The sequence below is a fragment of the Dermacentor variabilis genome, chromosome 10 (genome assembly GCF_050947875.1).
Source record: "Dermacentor variabilis isolate Ectoservices chromosome 10, ASM5094787v1, whole genome shotgun sequence".
NCBI classification, from domain to species: domain Eukaryota; kingdom Metazoa; phylum Arthropoda; class Arachnida; order Ixodida; family Ixodidae; genus Dermacentor; species Dermacentor variabilis.
In genome coordinates, this window is record NC_134577.1 from 18,989,548 (window position 1) to 19,003,899 (window position 14,352).

Here is a 14,352-nt window from a genome sequence, read left to right on the forward strand (position 1 = left end):
GTAATATTTTTACGATGACCTGCCTGTCCTGCTTGATGCCTGTGGTGGTCTACAGCACGTATGTGCGTGTAAAGACTTAGGCGCATAATTCCGGTATCTCTCCATTGAATACTTAAATAAACTAGCAGCATTTTCGTAGTTCATAAAGAAAAGCTATTTTCCCACCTATGCTCTTTTAGCAACCTTTCATGCCCGCAAAACGCGGAATTTGAATAGTTGTTGACACTGTGTCTACATAAACGACATGTTTTTTGCCACAAGTTAAAACACACACACAAAGGGAAGACACATAAAGACAACACGCGCGGCACTTCCAACTGGTTTAATTTGGGCTGTGACCCATGAATGTATATACACATACACGCATGCGCAGGCTGTTTACAGATCTACGTTACCCAGCGGTCAAACAATCTTATTTCCGATTTGTAGAGCACAATAGATGTATCGCTAATACAATTTGAACCTTTTTTTATATAGGAAGCTTCCATTAGCTCACGATCTGTTTTATTTCTACTTCTGCCAAGAATCTTAATCTCGGCAATCTTGAGGTTATGGGAGACCTTATGTTCATAAGGTCTCCCATAACCTCAAGAAGGTGGCAGGCCGGTATGGCGTACCCATTGCCTTTTCTGCCCCCGTCAAATTGGGTCGACTCTGTTCGAGAACCATTCGCGAGGAGACCGGTTCGCAAGGCTGTGCAAGAAACATGGCACGTCGTACGGGAGACGCGCTACGGGCGTGGTGTATGAAATTCCCCTTGAGTGCGGCAAGTCCTACATAGGACAGACTGGACGCTGCGTAAATGAACGAGTCAGGGAGCGCGAACTAAATCTAATGAAAGAAGGCGTGACACATTTGCCAGCGCACTGCAAGGCCTGCATGTGCAAACCACGTTTTTCCGAGATTAGGGTTCTTGGCAGAGGCAGAAATGAAACGGCACGTGAGCTGATGGAAGCTTACTATATAAAAATGAAAGGTTCAAATTGCATTAGCGATACATCTATCACACGAACTCTGCAAGGCATTTTTTCATTTGCAGAATCAGTGCGCGACGTCGTCGATACTTGCCGTTTTAAAATGATAAAATACAAAAAAGCCGGCAGATACCACGCCTTGCGGGAATCGGTGGTATGCGAAGGGAGCCTACGAAGTTAACTAAACGACCATGAAAGCACCAAGACATAGGCGACTGTTTCATGACCTACATGACACGCATGTCATGACATTCATGAGAATTCAGACATTCATGTCACGACCTATCATATATGCTCGTGATACACTCCTGTAATACTGTGCCAATTTCGGTACATACCAAGTTAACAAAATGACAATGAGAGCACCAAGACATAGGCGGCCGTTTCATGACCTACATGACGCACATGTCATTACCGAAGATTTAAGTACGTCATACACTTCTGTTATACTATGCCAATTTTGGTAGATACGAAGTTGACGAAACGACCATGAGAGCACCAAGACGTAGGCGGCTAGATAGATAGATACTGTAAAGGCGGTAAATGTTCGGCAAGAAATGCTTCGCATTTAAAACCTCAGCCAGCAAAATTATCAATAATAACTGACGTGCAACCCGTTGAATGCGCCTCTGCGCAATGACAGCGAGTGGAAGGGCAGGTGTTAAGGTATCTAGATAGAACAAGCTTTTCTTTATATATCTAGGGCCCTTGATAAGGGTTGGTGTACAGCGCTGCCGGAGAGCGGCGGTCGCAAGAGTGGCGAACACTCTTTTTGCGAAGCCCGCAATGGGGGCAACGCGCAGGGAGTGCACTCCGGCCGTGGGCAGGGATGCGCCGGGGCAACACCGCGGAGGTCAGCGGTAAAAAGTGAATGAAGCACAGCGTCCACACGCCATGCCCGTCTGGTTCGTTAACAGTAACGTTGTGCCATGTAACGCATTGCACAGATTTAGCCTCTTGTCTCCCCGTCAGATCAACTGGCGTCTCCAAGGAGTACATGAACGCTGCACAAAGCCTGCCCCGGCCAGGAGATGCATCACATAACGCACGTGTGTCGGGGCAGGCAAAAGCGAGAAAGACAACGTCAAGCGGCGTTCATTGCCCACTGGCATGCACGTGGCAGCGGCTGCTGCCGCAACGACGACGACGAAGCAGGCGCGGAGACGGGTGCAGCTGCCGCCAGGGGTTGTCGAAGAGAAACGTTCGAAACAACCAGCCGAGGCCTGCGGTGAGTGCGCGCAGGAGGAACCCTGACCCAAGCAGCAGCAGCGGCACTGCTTTGAGCACCGTGGCGCAGGCGATCAGCATAAAAGAGCGTCCATCGTAACCATGAGCAGCTCGACCACGACCGGCGGCTACGTCCTATCGGGACGCATCTTCGTGGGCGGCCTCGACAGCGCCATGGCGCGCGAGGACCTGGAGCGCGAGTTCGGCAAGTACGGACGCCTCAAGGAAGTCTGGATGGCGCAGAACCCGCCGGGCTTCGCGTTTGTCGAGTTCGAGGACATGTCCTGCGTCGATGATGCGGTGCGCGAGATGAACGGTGCCATCGTCAACGGTGCGCTGCTGCGGGTCGAGAGGGCTCGAGACAAAGCGAGGACGACGCGCGGCGCTGGAGCCAGCGGAGTCGGACCTTTCAGGCCGCGGTCGCGCCGAGGTGGCGGAGCAGGGGCCGCGGCGGGATCGTACCAGCAGGCCGGCCTCGAACGCAAGATGATGCGCCGGGCTCCGACGCCCACCGTCGGTGCAGCGTCCAGTCCCCCGGAGTCGGCGCCGCCGATGCCCACTGGTTTCGCTCTCGGTGCGACACCGGGTGTCGCCGGCTACGGCTACGACTACGCTGGTGCCGCAGCCGTCTCCAATCCGTACGCCGCGGCCACAGCCTACGCGCCGGCCCTGCCGGCACCCACGGGCTGGGAGGCACCGTACGGGGCCACGTACTACGCGGCGCCTGCGCCGGGGTACGCTCCCTACTACGGCGACTACTACGGGATGCCGGCGAACATGGCGGCGGCTCCGATGCCCGTTGCAGACCCGACGGCGGCGGCGGCGCTCTACCAGCCACACGACTACGGCCAGATGTAGGGGCCCAGAACCACTAACCCCGCCACGGTGTAGGAACAGTGTGTGTGTTGTGTGTGTGTGTGTTGACATAAAAAGAAAGGGCCTCTTTTGCTTTCACTTGATTCCTGCTGTACTTTGTCCACGCCTTTCTACTCGTTCGAACACGTCGTGTGACGGAGAAAGCGTGAGCTCGACAATCAGCCCACTTTTTTTCCTTCGTAGCCCGGTGCAGTACACACTGCTGTTCGATAGTAACGCCACACAGCCTTGTACAGTACGCCTGGCTATACGCCAAGGTGACGTCATTTCGTCTTGGTAGACATGGCGTTATCATTGCTACCAAGACGAACCTGCCCCACGTAGGCGAACAAGAAGTTCTGCTCTAACGTCGTTTAGTGGAGTCAGTATTGCTCGTTGTTCGACTGCAGACACTCGAGTCACACGCCGCCCTGTCCGTCTGCCGCACGCGTGTGGTCGTGCGGCTCTAGCGTAAATCGGCAACCTCAACAGTGGCTCTCTCGGCCGCCGAGCATGACGTCTTCGAGGACAGCACAGCGGTGCTGCTTGTTCGAGACTAACGCTCGTTCGCGCCGTGCAGAATGAAAATCTGTAACGCTTTTGTTGCCAGTACAGCACGCCTTGCTATTTGAGGGCAACGCTTCTAGCTGTACCGCAGTACGGCTTAGTTCCCGAAGGTAACGTCTGTTGTACCGCTGCACTATGCACCGTAGCTGTTTTCGAGGGTAATGCGTTTTTGAAAATCCGTGGTGCGCCTTGATGCATTCAAAAGTAACGTCGTCTGAGAGCACTGTACAGTCCGTTTTTGCTATTCATGAGCAACGATACGCATTGCTGTGTAGAAAACTAACGTGCCCTGGCCTGACAGCATGCGTGGAACTTTGAGAGTAACGGCTTCAGGCTTCGCATAGACAGTCTGCTGTTGAGAGTGACGCCACCAAGGCAGCTGGACAGTATAGCTAGGTGCTTGGGAGTAGCGTCCTCGAGTCCAGCACACTGGACGTTTTTCTGTTGCCTCCACCGGGATCCGTACTGTACTTACTGCAGTTACTGGTAGTAACGCACTCTATTGCCACACGGAAATTTTCAGCTCGCTAGATCGAAGCGTCTTCGAGCTCACTTGCGCAGTACATCTTTCTTTCAGCATCTCCCAGTCATTGCACGGTGCACATTTTTGCTTGCGAGCAACGTCGCCTCCAACAGCGTATCACAGCTGCGCGTGAGAAACGGAGCACTGGACAACGGCAAAGGTCAACGCAAGTGCTGCGCCTAACTAAATGTGCAAGCTCGTGCTTTGTGGGCGGCAGCGAAGACACCTCTACGGTAAGCGTATGCTCGCGCTACTGCATATCTCTACGGCTAATGCATCGGCGTACCAACAGATACCATAAACCGATCACGAATCGTTTACCTTGACGTGATACGCGATATGCTTGGCAAATGCGCATGCAGTATACTGCGGACTCTACCGTCGGCTACCATGACTGTGTAACAAGGCAGCGCCCAGACCAAGGAGCTTTCAGATAATTTTTTGGAGTGGAAGGTTTAGCAGCTTGTTGCCAGCACAGGTGAAGCCAGCGTTGCCTCTACTGGAACCCGCTCACTGAGCAAGTGCTTTTTGCCCTGTGAGCGTAAATGCTGGCTAATTATAAAACAACAGCTGGTTGTTCACAACGAAGCTATTAACTGAGTTTAGGTGACGTCATGTGAAACAATTTCCAAGCAAGATCAGGCTTGTTCCTAAAAATCTATAACGCAAATATGCGCGTCAGCCAGTACCTGTACGGCAAAATTAGGCACCATTTTGCGCGTTCTTTAGGTAAGCTCGTTTCTTCCTTCCATCAGAAAAGGATGTTTTATCGACCCTTTATAATATGGCAGTGGTCCGGCTTCATTATCAGGGCATGCTTTCCACTCCCCGAAAATTATTTGTTAACCTATATGGCCCATGCAGGCTGCCCAAGTTGGCCGCTCTGATATGAATTCACATTGTCTAATTGCTCTCCGTCATGACGGCATGAAATAAATTCAGCCATCGCTTAGTCTCGTCTCGCGCTGAGGGCAGAGTAATAATGACGTTTTGTATTTATTGATATGAGCTGTTTGTTTTGACGTTTGAAGACCGCGCCGACCCGTGAACAGGGTTAGATTTTCACTTAAGCACTCATTACGGTGAGGGGTCCCGTCATGTTAGTCTCTGAACTATTATGACGGGCCACCATCACTGGTTGCTATAGTGAGAGGGCCGCATTTTATTCCGTGGCATGTCGGTTGCACAGAGTTGCGCTAGTCAGTGGTTGGGGGCCGGTCTCACTGGGACGCACAGTAACACAGTAACAACACCTCACTATTCATTGTTTTGCGGCCGCTAAAGCGGCATCTACCTAAGGCCCCAACCTCCTCCTCCTGGGCTAAAAAAATTAAATTATGGGGATTTACATGCCAAAACCACTTTCTGATTATGACGCACGCTGTAGTGGGGCACTCCGGAAGTTTCGACCACCTGGGGTTCTTTAACGCGCACCTAAATCTAAGTACGCGGGTGTTTTCTCATTTCGCCGCCATCCAAATGCGGCCGCCGTGGCCGGGATTCGATCCCGCGACCTCGTGCTTAGCAGCCCAACACCTCCTAGGCTACGCAACGGGTCGTTTCGCTATTCTTGGCAGGAGCCATCCGTGTCAGGCTTGCTGGTGAATTATATGACAAAAGAACAAGTACGACGTCAAACGAGATAGTAATCATGCAGCAACGTTTAAAAATTTGTTAAAGAATAGCGGCGATACCATTCGAACCTAGGAGCGTCACAATCTTGAGCCCAACGCTTTCCCGCAGTGCCGTGGAATGAGACCGAAAAGTCCGCTATTACATCACATATTTTGGGTATCGGCTGCTGTTACCTGTCACTATAGTGTGAGGTATATTGAGGTGGTGGTAACAACTTTATTGAGATTCGGCTCAGTTATGACCTGGCAGGCCCGAGTCCTAGGATGGCCCCTCACGAGGAGCGACCCTTTCGGCCCAGGCAACGAGGGCTTTTTGTAGTTTTTGATCCGGCGTTCTGAGCAGCTCCTCCCACGTCTGTTGTGAGGGAGCTGGCAGGAGCGACTATATCGACCTTTCTATAGTCAGTTGCTTTCAACATAACAGATGGTGTGCAACATTTATTGTTTTACAGCCGCCGTGGTTGCTCAGTGGCTATGGTGTTGGGCTGCTGAACACGAGGTCGCGGGATCGAATCCCGACCATGGCGGCCGTATTTCGATGGGGGCGAAATGCGAAAACACCCGTGTACTTAGATTTAGGTGCACTTTTAAAGAACCCCAGGTGGTCGAAATTTCCGGAGACTTCCATTACGGCGTGCCTCATAATCAGAAAGTGGTTTTGGCGCGTAAAACCCCATTAATTAATTTGTTTTCTCCTTCAGCCTTATACTAAACCAGGACTTCTTTAACGTGTACCCGAAGCTCGACATACATGCGGCTGCCATGGCCGCGAAATGAATCCCGGCTCTCCGTGCTGAGGTTCCACGGAGCCCCAACAGGATCTAAAGAAATTAAAGTGTATGAAGGTTGATTAAAGTTGTTACAAATTGGAGCATGGTGGATTCAAGTAGAGTTGTGAAGTTAGAGTAAGGTGAATTTTAGGGGGAGTAGAGTGAATTAAGGTGAAGTGGATTAAGGTGGATTTGAATGCTTGGTGACTGTCAAGTGGTGCTTTCTGCCTCCTCGCATGTGCACATTATTATTTTGTAGAAGGCTGTTATCAGAGGCATCATGCTACGCTGTGCGATTTTACTGCGCTAATAGGGGCTTGCGTCGGGAAAAACGAACAGCAAAGCAGACTACGCTCCTCTTCGTGCGCTTCGCGACAGGCGCTTCACGTCGAACGTCTCGCAAATTCGTCGTGAGACGCTAACTTACACAAAAGTCGACGGACCCTACGTACTCGCGTGACTCCATATTTTAAGGGCGGTGTCACACTTTTACGAAGACCTTGCCGCTTGATGATGATCACGCCTGTGGTCACATCCCTTTTAATCGGAAGATCGACGGGCAGTGCTGGATCGGAACCAGAAGTAAGTAGTGAAAAATAACAATAAAACAAAGTTCAGAAGTTATTCTAATGTGCATTGACGGCACATCTTCCTGCCGCTCAGCTGCCATTCCACGGTGCCGACGCCATTTTGGTTTCCACTACGCGGGCACAGCGCAACAATGTATAGAACGTACAATCTAAATGGCGGGAGGTCAACCGTACCCGCGACCATTAGCGACGTGCCAGAATTTGCATTTCTTCAATCAACTTTGCCCGCAGCCACAAAAAGAAAAACAAAAAGGAAGCACCAGCATAGCACATATATGCTCTGCTTCCGACGCGTTTACCGTGTGCATTATACAGTATAAGTATACAGTATACTTGCTGTGTACTAGTAAACACATTATTTGTTCGCGAGCAAGGCTGAATGCATTTTACATTCATGACGTGAGATGCCGCTACCATGCGGGCGCCAATGATGTTTGGTGGTCGTTTTTGCTGTCCTTAGGCAACATTGGCTAGAGCTGACGTGTATGCAGGCTCTAGAAAACCGCACGCTCGCTCGGGCTAGCGAAGGCTTCGGCGGCTGCACACATAATTGCATCTGGTGCAGCAGGTCCAACTTCACTCGTGCTATTTCCATCCGACTGCCATCATTCAAGCGATTCTGCATCATTAGATGCAACATGCATTTGAACCTTGGAAACCACTCAATAATTAGCTTTTGCAAATCAATACTTGTTTCAGGGCGTAAAACCCCAGATTGTTTTTATCACATCGTAATAGCAGGCGAAAAGTTTTAATGTGCTGCAAACATCAATCGGCATCTTTGTACGCGCACAGTTCGGGTTTTAATAAACGCAACGTGAATTTCCTTCGATCTAGACATATACAGATGTATGTATAGGCACCACAAAGCATTCATTTCCTTTCCAGTATGTGGGGACACTTATTTAGACTAACTCTCGCAGATTAAAATTAACATGGAAGTGAAAGTTGGCTCAAGTCGTACAATAAAAGTAACTTATGCTCAAGCATAACGCTTTAGAATGCAGTATAATTTTGACGTTGAGACGCTGAGCCAACGGAAGTCAATGAGCGCGGCATTTCTGAAGCCCCGTCACCAGAGCTCAGCGCGAATGGCTCAGGCAAATTAGCGTCGCCGCTGGACTAAGGCGGAATTCACCTCGGCGACTAACAGACGTCGCACGATCGACCGCGACTGGCTAAGAAGGACCGACTAACAGCGATCGATGTTGACACCGGCGAGTGCGACCGGCCCATCACCACGCGGGAATGTCTCGCGATTGCTGCCGTTCATGTTTGCTTGCACAGCCATGGCCACGTAAAATAACCATCAACGTATTCCGAATTCCTGTATCTGTTTCTGCGTTGGTGATCGGTTCTGCAGCTTTGCGATTCGCCTTTGGACGAAAGCTACCACTTGCGACCGACTTGGTCGCGCGACTTCTGCAAGTCGCCACTGTGAATAGCACCGAATACAGCTCTCGATAATTACTGGAACGCACATAAATCTCGACAAAGTTATTTCCACTGTTATGAGCAAACAGAACACGCCTTCTAAATCAGGCACAGTGGTACTCACCTTCGGGTTACTGATCGATTCGGGATCCTGTCAAGAAATTGGGAAAATCTTCAACGCCTTCCTTTGAAGCGGAAACTGGATCTTCTCGCGTAACTTTCGCGACATTCCTTCAACGATTGCTCTTCGCACGTCGCCTCCGTGTATTGGATAAACGAGCAATGGATGCTAAAAGCTGCACGACGCGCATCACGTGACAGCTAGAATCGCCAGCGCTTTTACACCTTGCTTTTTTACCTCGTTCAAAATTTGTTGGCGCTAGCGAACGGACACACCCCGATAGCGTAGCACTCGAGAGCTGTTCGGGCCGACTGCCGCATCTATACGAATGTCAGCGGTTCGGAATCACTGCCATCGCTCGCGAGAACCACGATCCCTGTCCTTTGATGGACGCGGACCTAAATGGGGCTTGGCTGTGTAGTATCACTACTTACTGCCAAGTAGTAGTTAGATTACGGGGCGCTCTCGTAAAACGGGTCGCCGAAGCGCGTTGCGGCAACGTTTTTTTGCATTCTGCCGCTGTCTGAACGCTGCCACTGCGCTCGATAATCGAGGTCACCACCTAGTAAAAGAGGGATGGAAAACTTGTGTGGCTAAGGGTGGGATATAACACTCAATAATGTGAACTTTACACAAGGAACAGTTAAGCTTAGAGTGCAAAGACACTTGAAGGTTTAGATCCCCAGAAATATTTAAGAGAGGCAGCTTTGGTGGCATATCCAACGACTTGATTAAAAGTCATTTGCGTTTCACGAGATGGCGATAACGCGGCTTGAAATTTGCGCTCTTCAACGCTGGTCGCTCGCTGCCTCAGGATAGAAAATGCGCGCGAGGACGCCGATGTACGACGACTTATTTTGTTTCTCGGAGACACGCGTACTGGCGAATGAAGCAGACGACGGAATCGATCAAGAGACGTCTTCGACGGAATAATCGTGCGCTTTGAGCTAGTTGCTTTATTTTGGCTGGGATGGAAAACTCTTTTGTTGTATGAACAACGTTAGGTTCACTGCCTACATTACAATTTCTTAAGCAAAACGCGAAGTTTGTGTCTCGTTACGAATGCAAATCGGTTCCATGAGCGCCGTTTATATTACGCGTCGCGCCTACGTCCAGCCTCGAAGAAAATGGCGGTATGTCCATGACGGAGCATCTTGTTTGGCATTGGTGAAGACCCGTATACCAGCCATGGCCCCCATGGCTTCATAATGGGGCCATTGTACTGCCGGCGGGAGCGGAGCATCAACTTATTCTATATATATATATATATATATATATATATATATATATATATATATGTGTGTGTGTGTGTGTGTGTGTGTCCTTCAGTTTTCGCACAAGTATAACCACTGTTGGTGGACCGTGCACCTTTCTATATGCCCTTTGTACTCACCAGCTTAGAGTTACTAGCGTGTATACATGAGCCAATAGAATGGTGTCCTTGAGACAATGCGCGCAATTTACGTCGCATGCGGAGAGTAATGACTAAGCTTCTTTAACGTAACCACTTAGTCCAGTCCGTCTAATTACCAACACCAAAGATATAACACTACGATTAAAAGTTGTGGGTCTGACAGTTCGATTTTATATATTTCATTTGTAATAATTTAATACATTTTGGCTGGCGATTTGTCGCGCATGACTATGTGTGCACTAAAACTTGCGTAGACATGCAAGATTTTTTTTTTCTGAGATTCACTTTCTCAGCATCGACACGCAGTGCCACTCGTAGCACTAATTCGTGGCTTTAATTAGCAGCGTGAAATCACTAAATATAAAGAAAGAAAAATGGAAAAACCAAAAGAGACTAGCACATCCACTGAATACCAAATGTTTTATTAAACAAGGAACGTACCTAGCGAAGCACGTATTGTGAGGCCATGGTCAAACACTGACTTTAATGCGTAAATATTTCGCATCCCCATCTACATTTCCTCTCTTGCGCTTAGTGGTTTCCTCGCACCTCCTTTTTAACTTGTGGTTTCAATCAGCCTGCCCAAATCATTCTTAAGACCATTGCATCAATATTTGTGAAATAGATAGGGAATATAGCCGCGGATTCGAGTGTGTGTAACAGACAAGAACATTATATTTATTGGTTCGCATCGGGAATCGCGCGAACTCGTACAAGACCTTGTGTTCGTCTGCACATTTGAACAAGTACTTCCTTCTGCTACCGTCTAGTGCTGTTGCATGCAGTGTCGCTGAATCGCACCAACAGGAGGTGAACGGAAGATACCGGGTACTGGATAGCACTGCATTAAGAAAGAAGAAAAAAAGAAGGTAGGCGATACACTTCGATGCGACAGCGGAGCCAAGTTCGTCCTTTGCAGGATCTAGCAAGACAGACGGTGGCACGCAGGTCCAGTAAAGACTAAAGGTCGTCGACAGCGATGCGCGCTCGCGCTCTGGGCACTTTCTTCGGGTCCAACACTGCAAATTCTTTGCCGGGCACATATTCCAGGTACTTCTCGACCAGCCGTCGACCCTCGGTGTCCGGCGCCCAGTCCGAGACTTCCACGTCAAGGACCTAGAACGAGGCAGAGGTTCTTCAAACACACTCGCCTCGTTCCGCCACGACCGCACTTGAATACGATTACGCGCTTACACCACGTTCGACCGAGGTCGGTGTAGGCCATGTTAGGTTCCACATGGTGAATACCAGCGAGAAATATGGTACTAGTCAAAGGAGGATGAACCGTACTGGCGGGCCGGTCTGAGTCACCAGACTCTAGGCCACTACGCCACGCTGGGGAAAGGGATTTAGGGAGAGGACAGACACAGCGTAAACAAGACAAAAGAGGGGGTATGGTGAAGAAGATGATGCTTGTACAGTCTATTGGTTTCTGTGGAATTCATTCTTCACGCCTTCATAGCATATACAGGTCGTCCCAACTGCCATGCACCAAGATTTGAAATGTGTGCAAATGCCATGTAGGGTGGACCGGACCAAGGTAACGTTTGCCGTCACTTGAAGATACTCAGATTATGTTTTGCATTCCGCCTAATTTCATAGTCTTAATTAATCAACTTCTCAAATATTATAATTAGATGAAAAGTGTCAATTGAAAGAATTGTAAAGCGACATGAAAGACGTCCGGTAGATATTTCTGCTGCACAATACGTGTGCTACACTAAAGTATTTTCCAGAGCGTGAAAGAAGCCCGCGAATACACGAAAAGTGCTTCGAGCAACCTAGCCGCGCGGCAATTTTGCTATCTCGCTACGCTCCCCATTGCAGGGTAGCAAGCCGGACATCCTTATCTGGTCAACTTTCCTGCCCTTCCTCCTATTCATTTCTTTCCCTCTCATAAAACACTACCCACGTTTGATTTCTAACCAGCACTACCGTCTTTCTGGCGTTTAACGTCATGCTTACGATTTTTTTTATGCTGCTAGCTGCTTAGTGTCCTTTAGTTTCTCTGATAGCCTTTGAGTTTCATCGCATACTTAGTAATGCGTGCTTTGGAGGTGCTTGGCACGCCCGCAGGAATCAGTATGCGCGCGATGGTCCAAGAACTGTGCCAAAGAAGGAGTAACGATACCTGTCCGGCTACGTTGTCCTGAATGCCGGCGAGGCTCCTGAGGAGCGTGACGCACTGCCCCTGCTGGCAGTAGTAGGCGGCCCCCTTGGACTTGTCGAAGTGGCAGCGGGTGCCGTCCGGTAGTACGCCCGTCTCGTTGGTCTGCTCGTTGAGGAAGAACTTGGCCGCGATGTAGGCGTCACCCTTGTAGCCACAGTGGATTGCGCATGCGCGCCACGACTGGGCTGCGTGTGACCGGGACGCCGATACCAGAAGCGTGACTTCCCATTAACATACTTAGATGGGCTAGTTGGTTGCTGGCTTAACGGAACATGGTTATAACGGCGCGTTTTGACGACAGGACACGGAAACAATGCTCACAGGACAGTCGCGCAGTCCCCGCGACTGTACTGTGTGCATTATTTTTTGTGTCCTGTCCTCAAAACGCGCCGTTTTAACCATGTTTCGTCAAGCGTGAATTGGAATGCGCTGGAGTAGTGCGTTCTGGCACTTTTTCTTCTCCAGGCTGTATATATGTGTTTTTTAATTCGTTGTTTTGTTACTGCTTGCAGTTTGGAATGTCTTGCGTAATGTTACATATTACGATGCAACTCGCCAAATTTGAAATGGTCGCTAGTTCATGAACACGCTGTACAAGCTATACGGGGGTGCGGGAAAGTCAGACGTGCAAAGGAGTAGAACAAGGAGGACAACAACGACAGTGGTGCATCGCCTCAGAGGTTAGGTGGCGCACGCGGGCTCATCGCCCGATCTCGGGTGCCACGCATCGCCGGTGTTTGCACCTGCCTTTCCATACTATGAATACTTACCAGCATGCTCAGCTCTTTATAGACATATGCTTTACAGCAGTTTTGTGTAGCAGTTCCCGTATTATTGACAAAGGGTGTTGAAAAAACAATTAATTATTATTAGCACCCTTGCGGTCACGTGTGTTCGTGACCGTGGTTAAACACGGATTCTCAGACGTCTGAGTGAGATTCTAAAGCCCGCATTTGGTGTCTTGTGCACATTGAGCAGACAACCTTACTTTAGCTTCAAATTTCTCGTTTACAAAGTAGTCTAGGGATGACTCCGCTATGTTTTGTTCTACACATGTTGCGTGATAGGCTGATGACCACATTTGTCACGGCCGTTTGCTCAACCATTGACTGATAGATCTTGAAAATCGAAATACATTAACACGTTAGCATATAAATACTGGATATGTTGCAAAATGCATTCGCCTTTTTTCATTGGCTATACAGGTTTTTTTTTTAAGAGAGAAAATTAAGGATGACTGGAAGGCAGGGAAGTTAACCAGCGCTGAGCCCGGTTGGCTACCCTGTACTGCGGTAAGGGGGAGAAAATTAAGAGAAGGAGAGAAGGTCCAGCGTATGATGTCGCCGATGTGCAGTGCAAGCTCTCTGCTCGGTATCAGAGACGGTCGCTCAGTCAGGCAGCCTTCTAAAATCGCACCAGCGCCTGCTACCTTGTCTTTCCCGAAGTAAAGAAACAGTAATGTGTCGCTTACGCCTGGACGTTGCATTCCCCAATGCATACTCATTCTTGACTGGAATGACCGATACCGCCGAATGCAATGCCTGTGGAGGCTGGCGAAAAAAAAAAAAAAACTACAGATGACATTCTGTGTTACTGCCCGTCCTATGGAAATGAAAGGCTTGATCTGCGAACAACTCTTTTTTTTTTTATGGACATTGCCCTGGGACCAGGTTCTCGCATATCAGAGCTGCACAAGCTATATTAAGAAGTCGTTTGTGGCAAATAGCGCAATTCTGCGATTCTTCGGCTGTGGTGCCTGAAGTTGATGACATTATTGCACGATAAGTGTGTCGGTGTCGACGTTAAGAATGCCCTACTGCGAACACGGCCACACTACCGTTTGAGAAGAACCGTCCAGTTGGTGCAACTTACCTGCGCTGTACGGCACCTGAGTGCCCTTCGGCTTCAGTTCAGGCTTGGAGCGGGCGAAGAGGGCGCATTTTTCGTCTATGTACTGCTGGTTGGTTTTGGGTTGCGTGCACTTCGGAGCCTGCAACGCGAAACGCTCGCATTAGGAGACTTGCCGGACTTCACCAACTCACAAATGTAGTCACTTGACAGCAGAGGTTCTAT

At 49.4% G+C, this 14,352-nt stretch overlaps 2 protein-coding genes across 3 annotated transcripts in view; one reads left to right on the forward strand and one right to left on the reverse strand.

The window, feature by feature from the left end:
* Positions 1 to 1,813: 1,813 nt before the first annotated feature.
* Positions 1,814 to 3,160, forward strand: LOC142560057 (uncharacterized). The gene has a single exon (XM_075671832.1). It carries the CDS (start codon positions 2,304 to 2,306, stop codon positions 3,057 to 3,059), a length of 756 nt encoding a protein of 251 aa, XP_075527947.1. The 5' UTR covers positions 1,814 to 2,303; the 3' UTR covers positions 3,060 to 3,160.
* A 7,355-nt stretch (positions 3,161 to 10,515) lies between these two features.
* LOC142560058 (uncharacterized) overlaps positions 10,516 to 14,352 on the reverse strand; it is a 42,202-nt gene continuing 38,365 nt past the window's right edge. The window contains exons 17-19 of one of the 2 annotated variants that reach the window (XM_075671834.1): positions 14,152 to 14,269; positions 12,241 to 12,464; positions 10,516 to 11,225 (exon numbers count right to left, since the gene is read on the reverse strand). In XM_075671834.1, the coding sequence (XP_075527949.1) occupies positions 11,070 to 11,225; positions 12,241 to 12,464; positions 14,152 to 14,269 (498 nt within the window). In that variant the 3' untranslated portion in view covers positions 10,516 to 11,069. The remainder of the gene's footprint in view (positions 11,226 to 12,240; positions 12,465 to 14,151; positions 14,270 to 14,352) is intronic. The other variant, XM_075671835.1, reaches the window with a different exon arrangement.

Excerpts from the sequence above, each read along its gene's own strand:
- LOC142560057 (XM_075671832.1), top strand. The coding sequence starts at position 2,304 with ATGAGCAGCTCGACCACGACCGGCGGCTACGTCCTATCGGGACGCATC.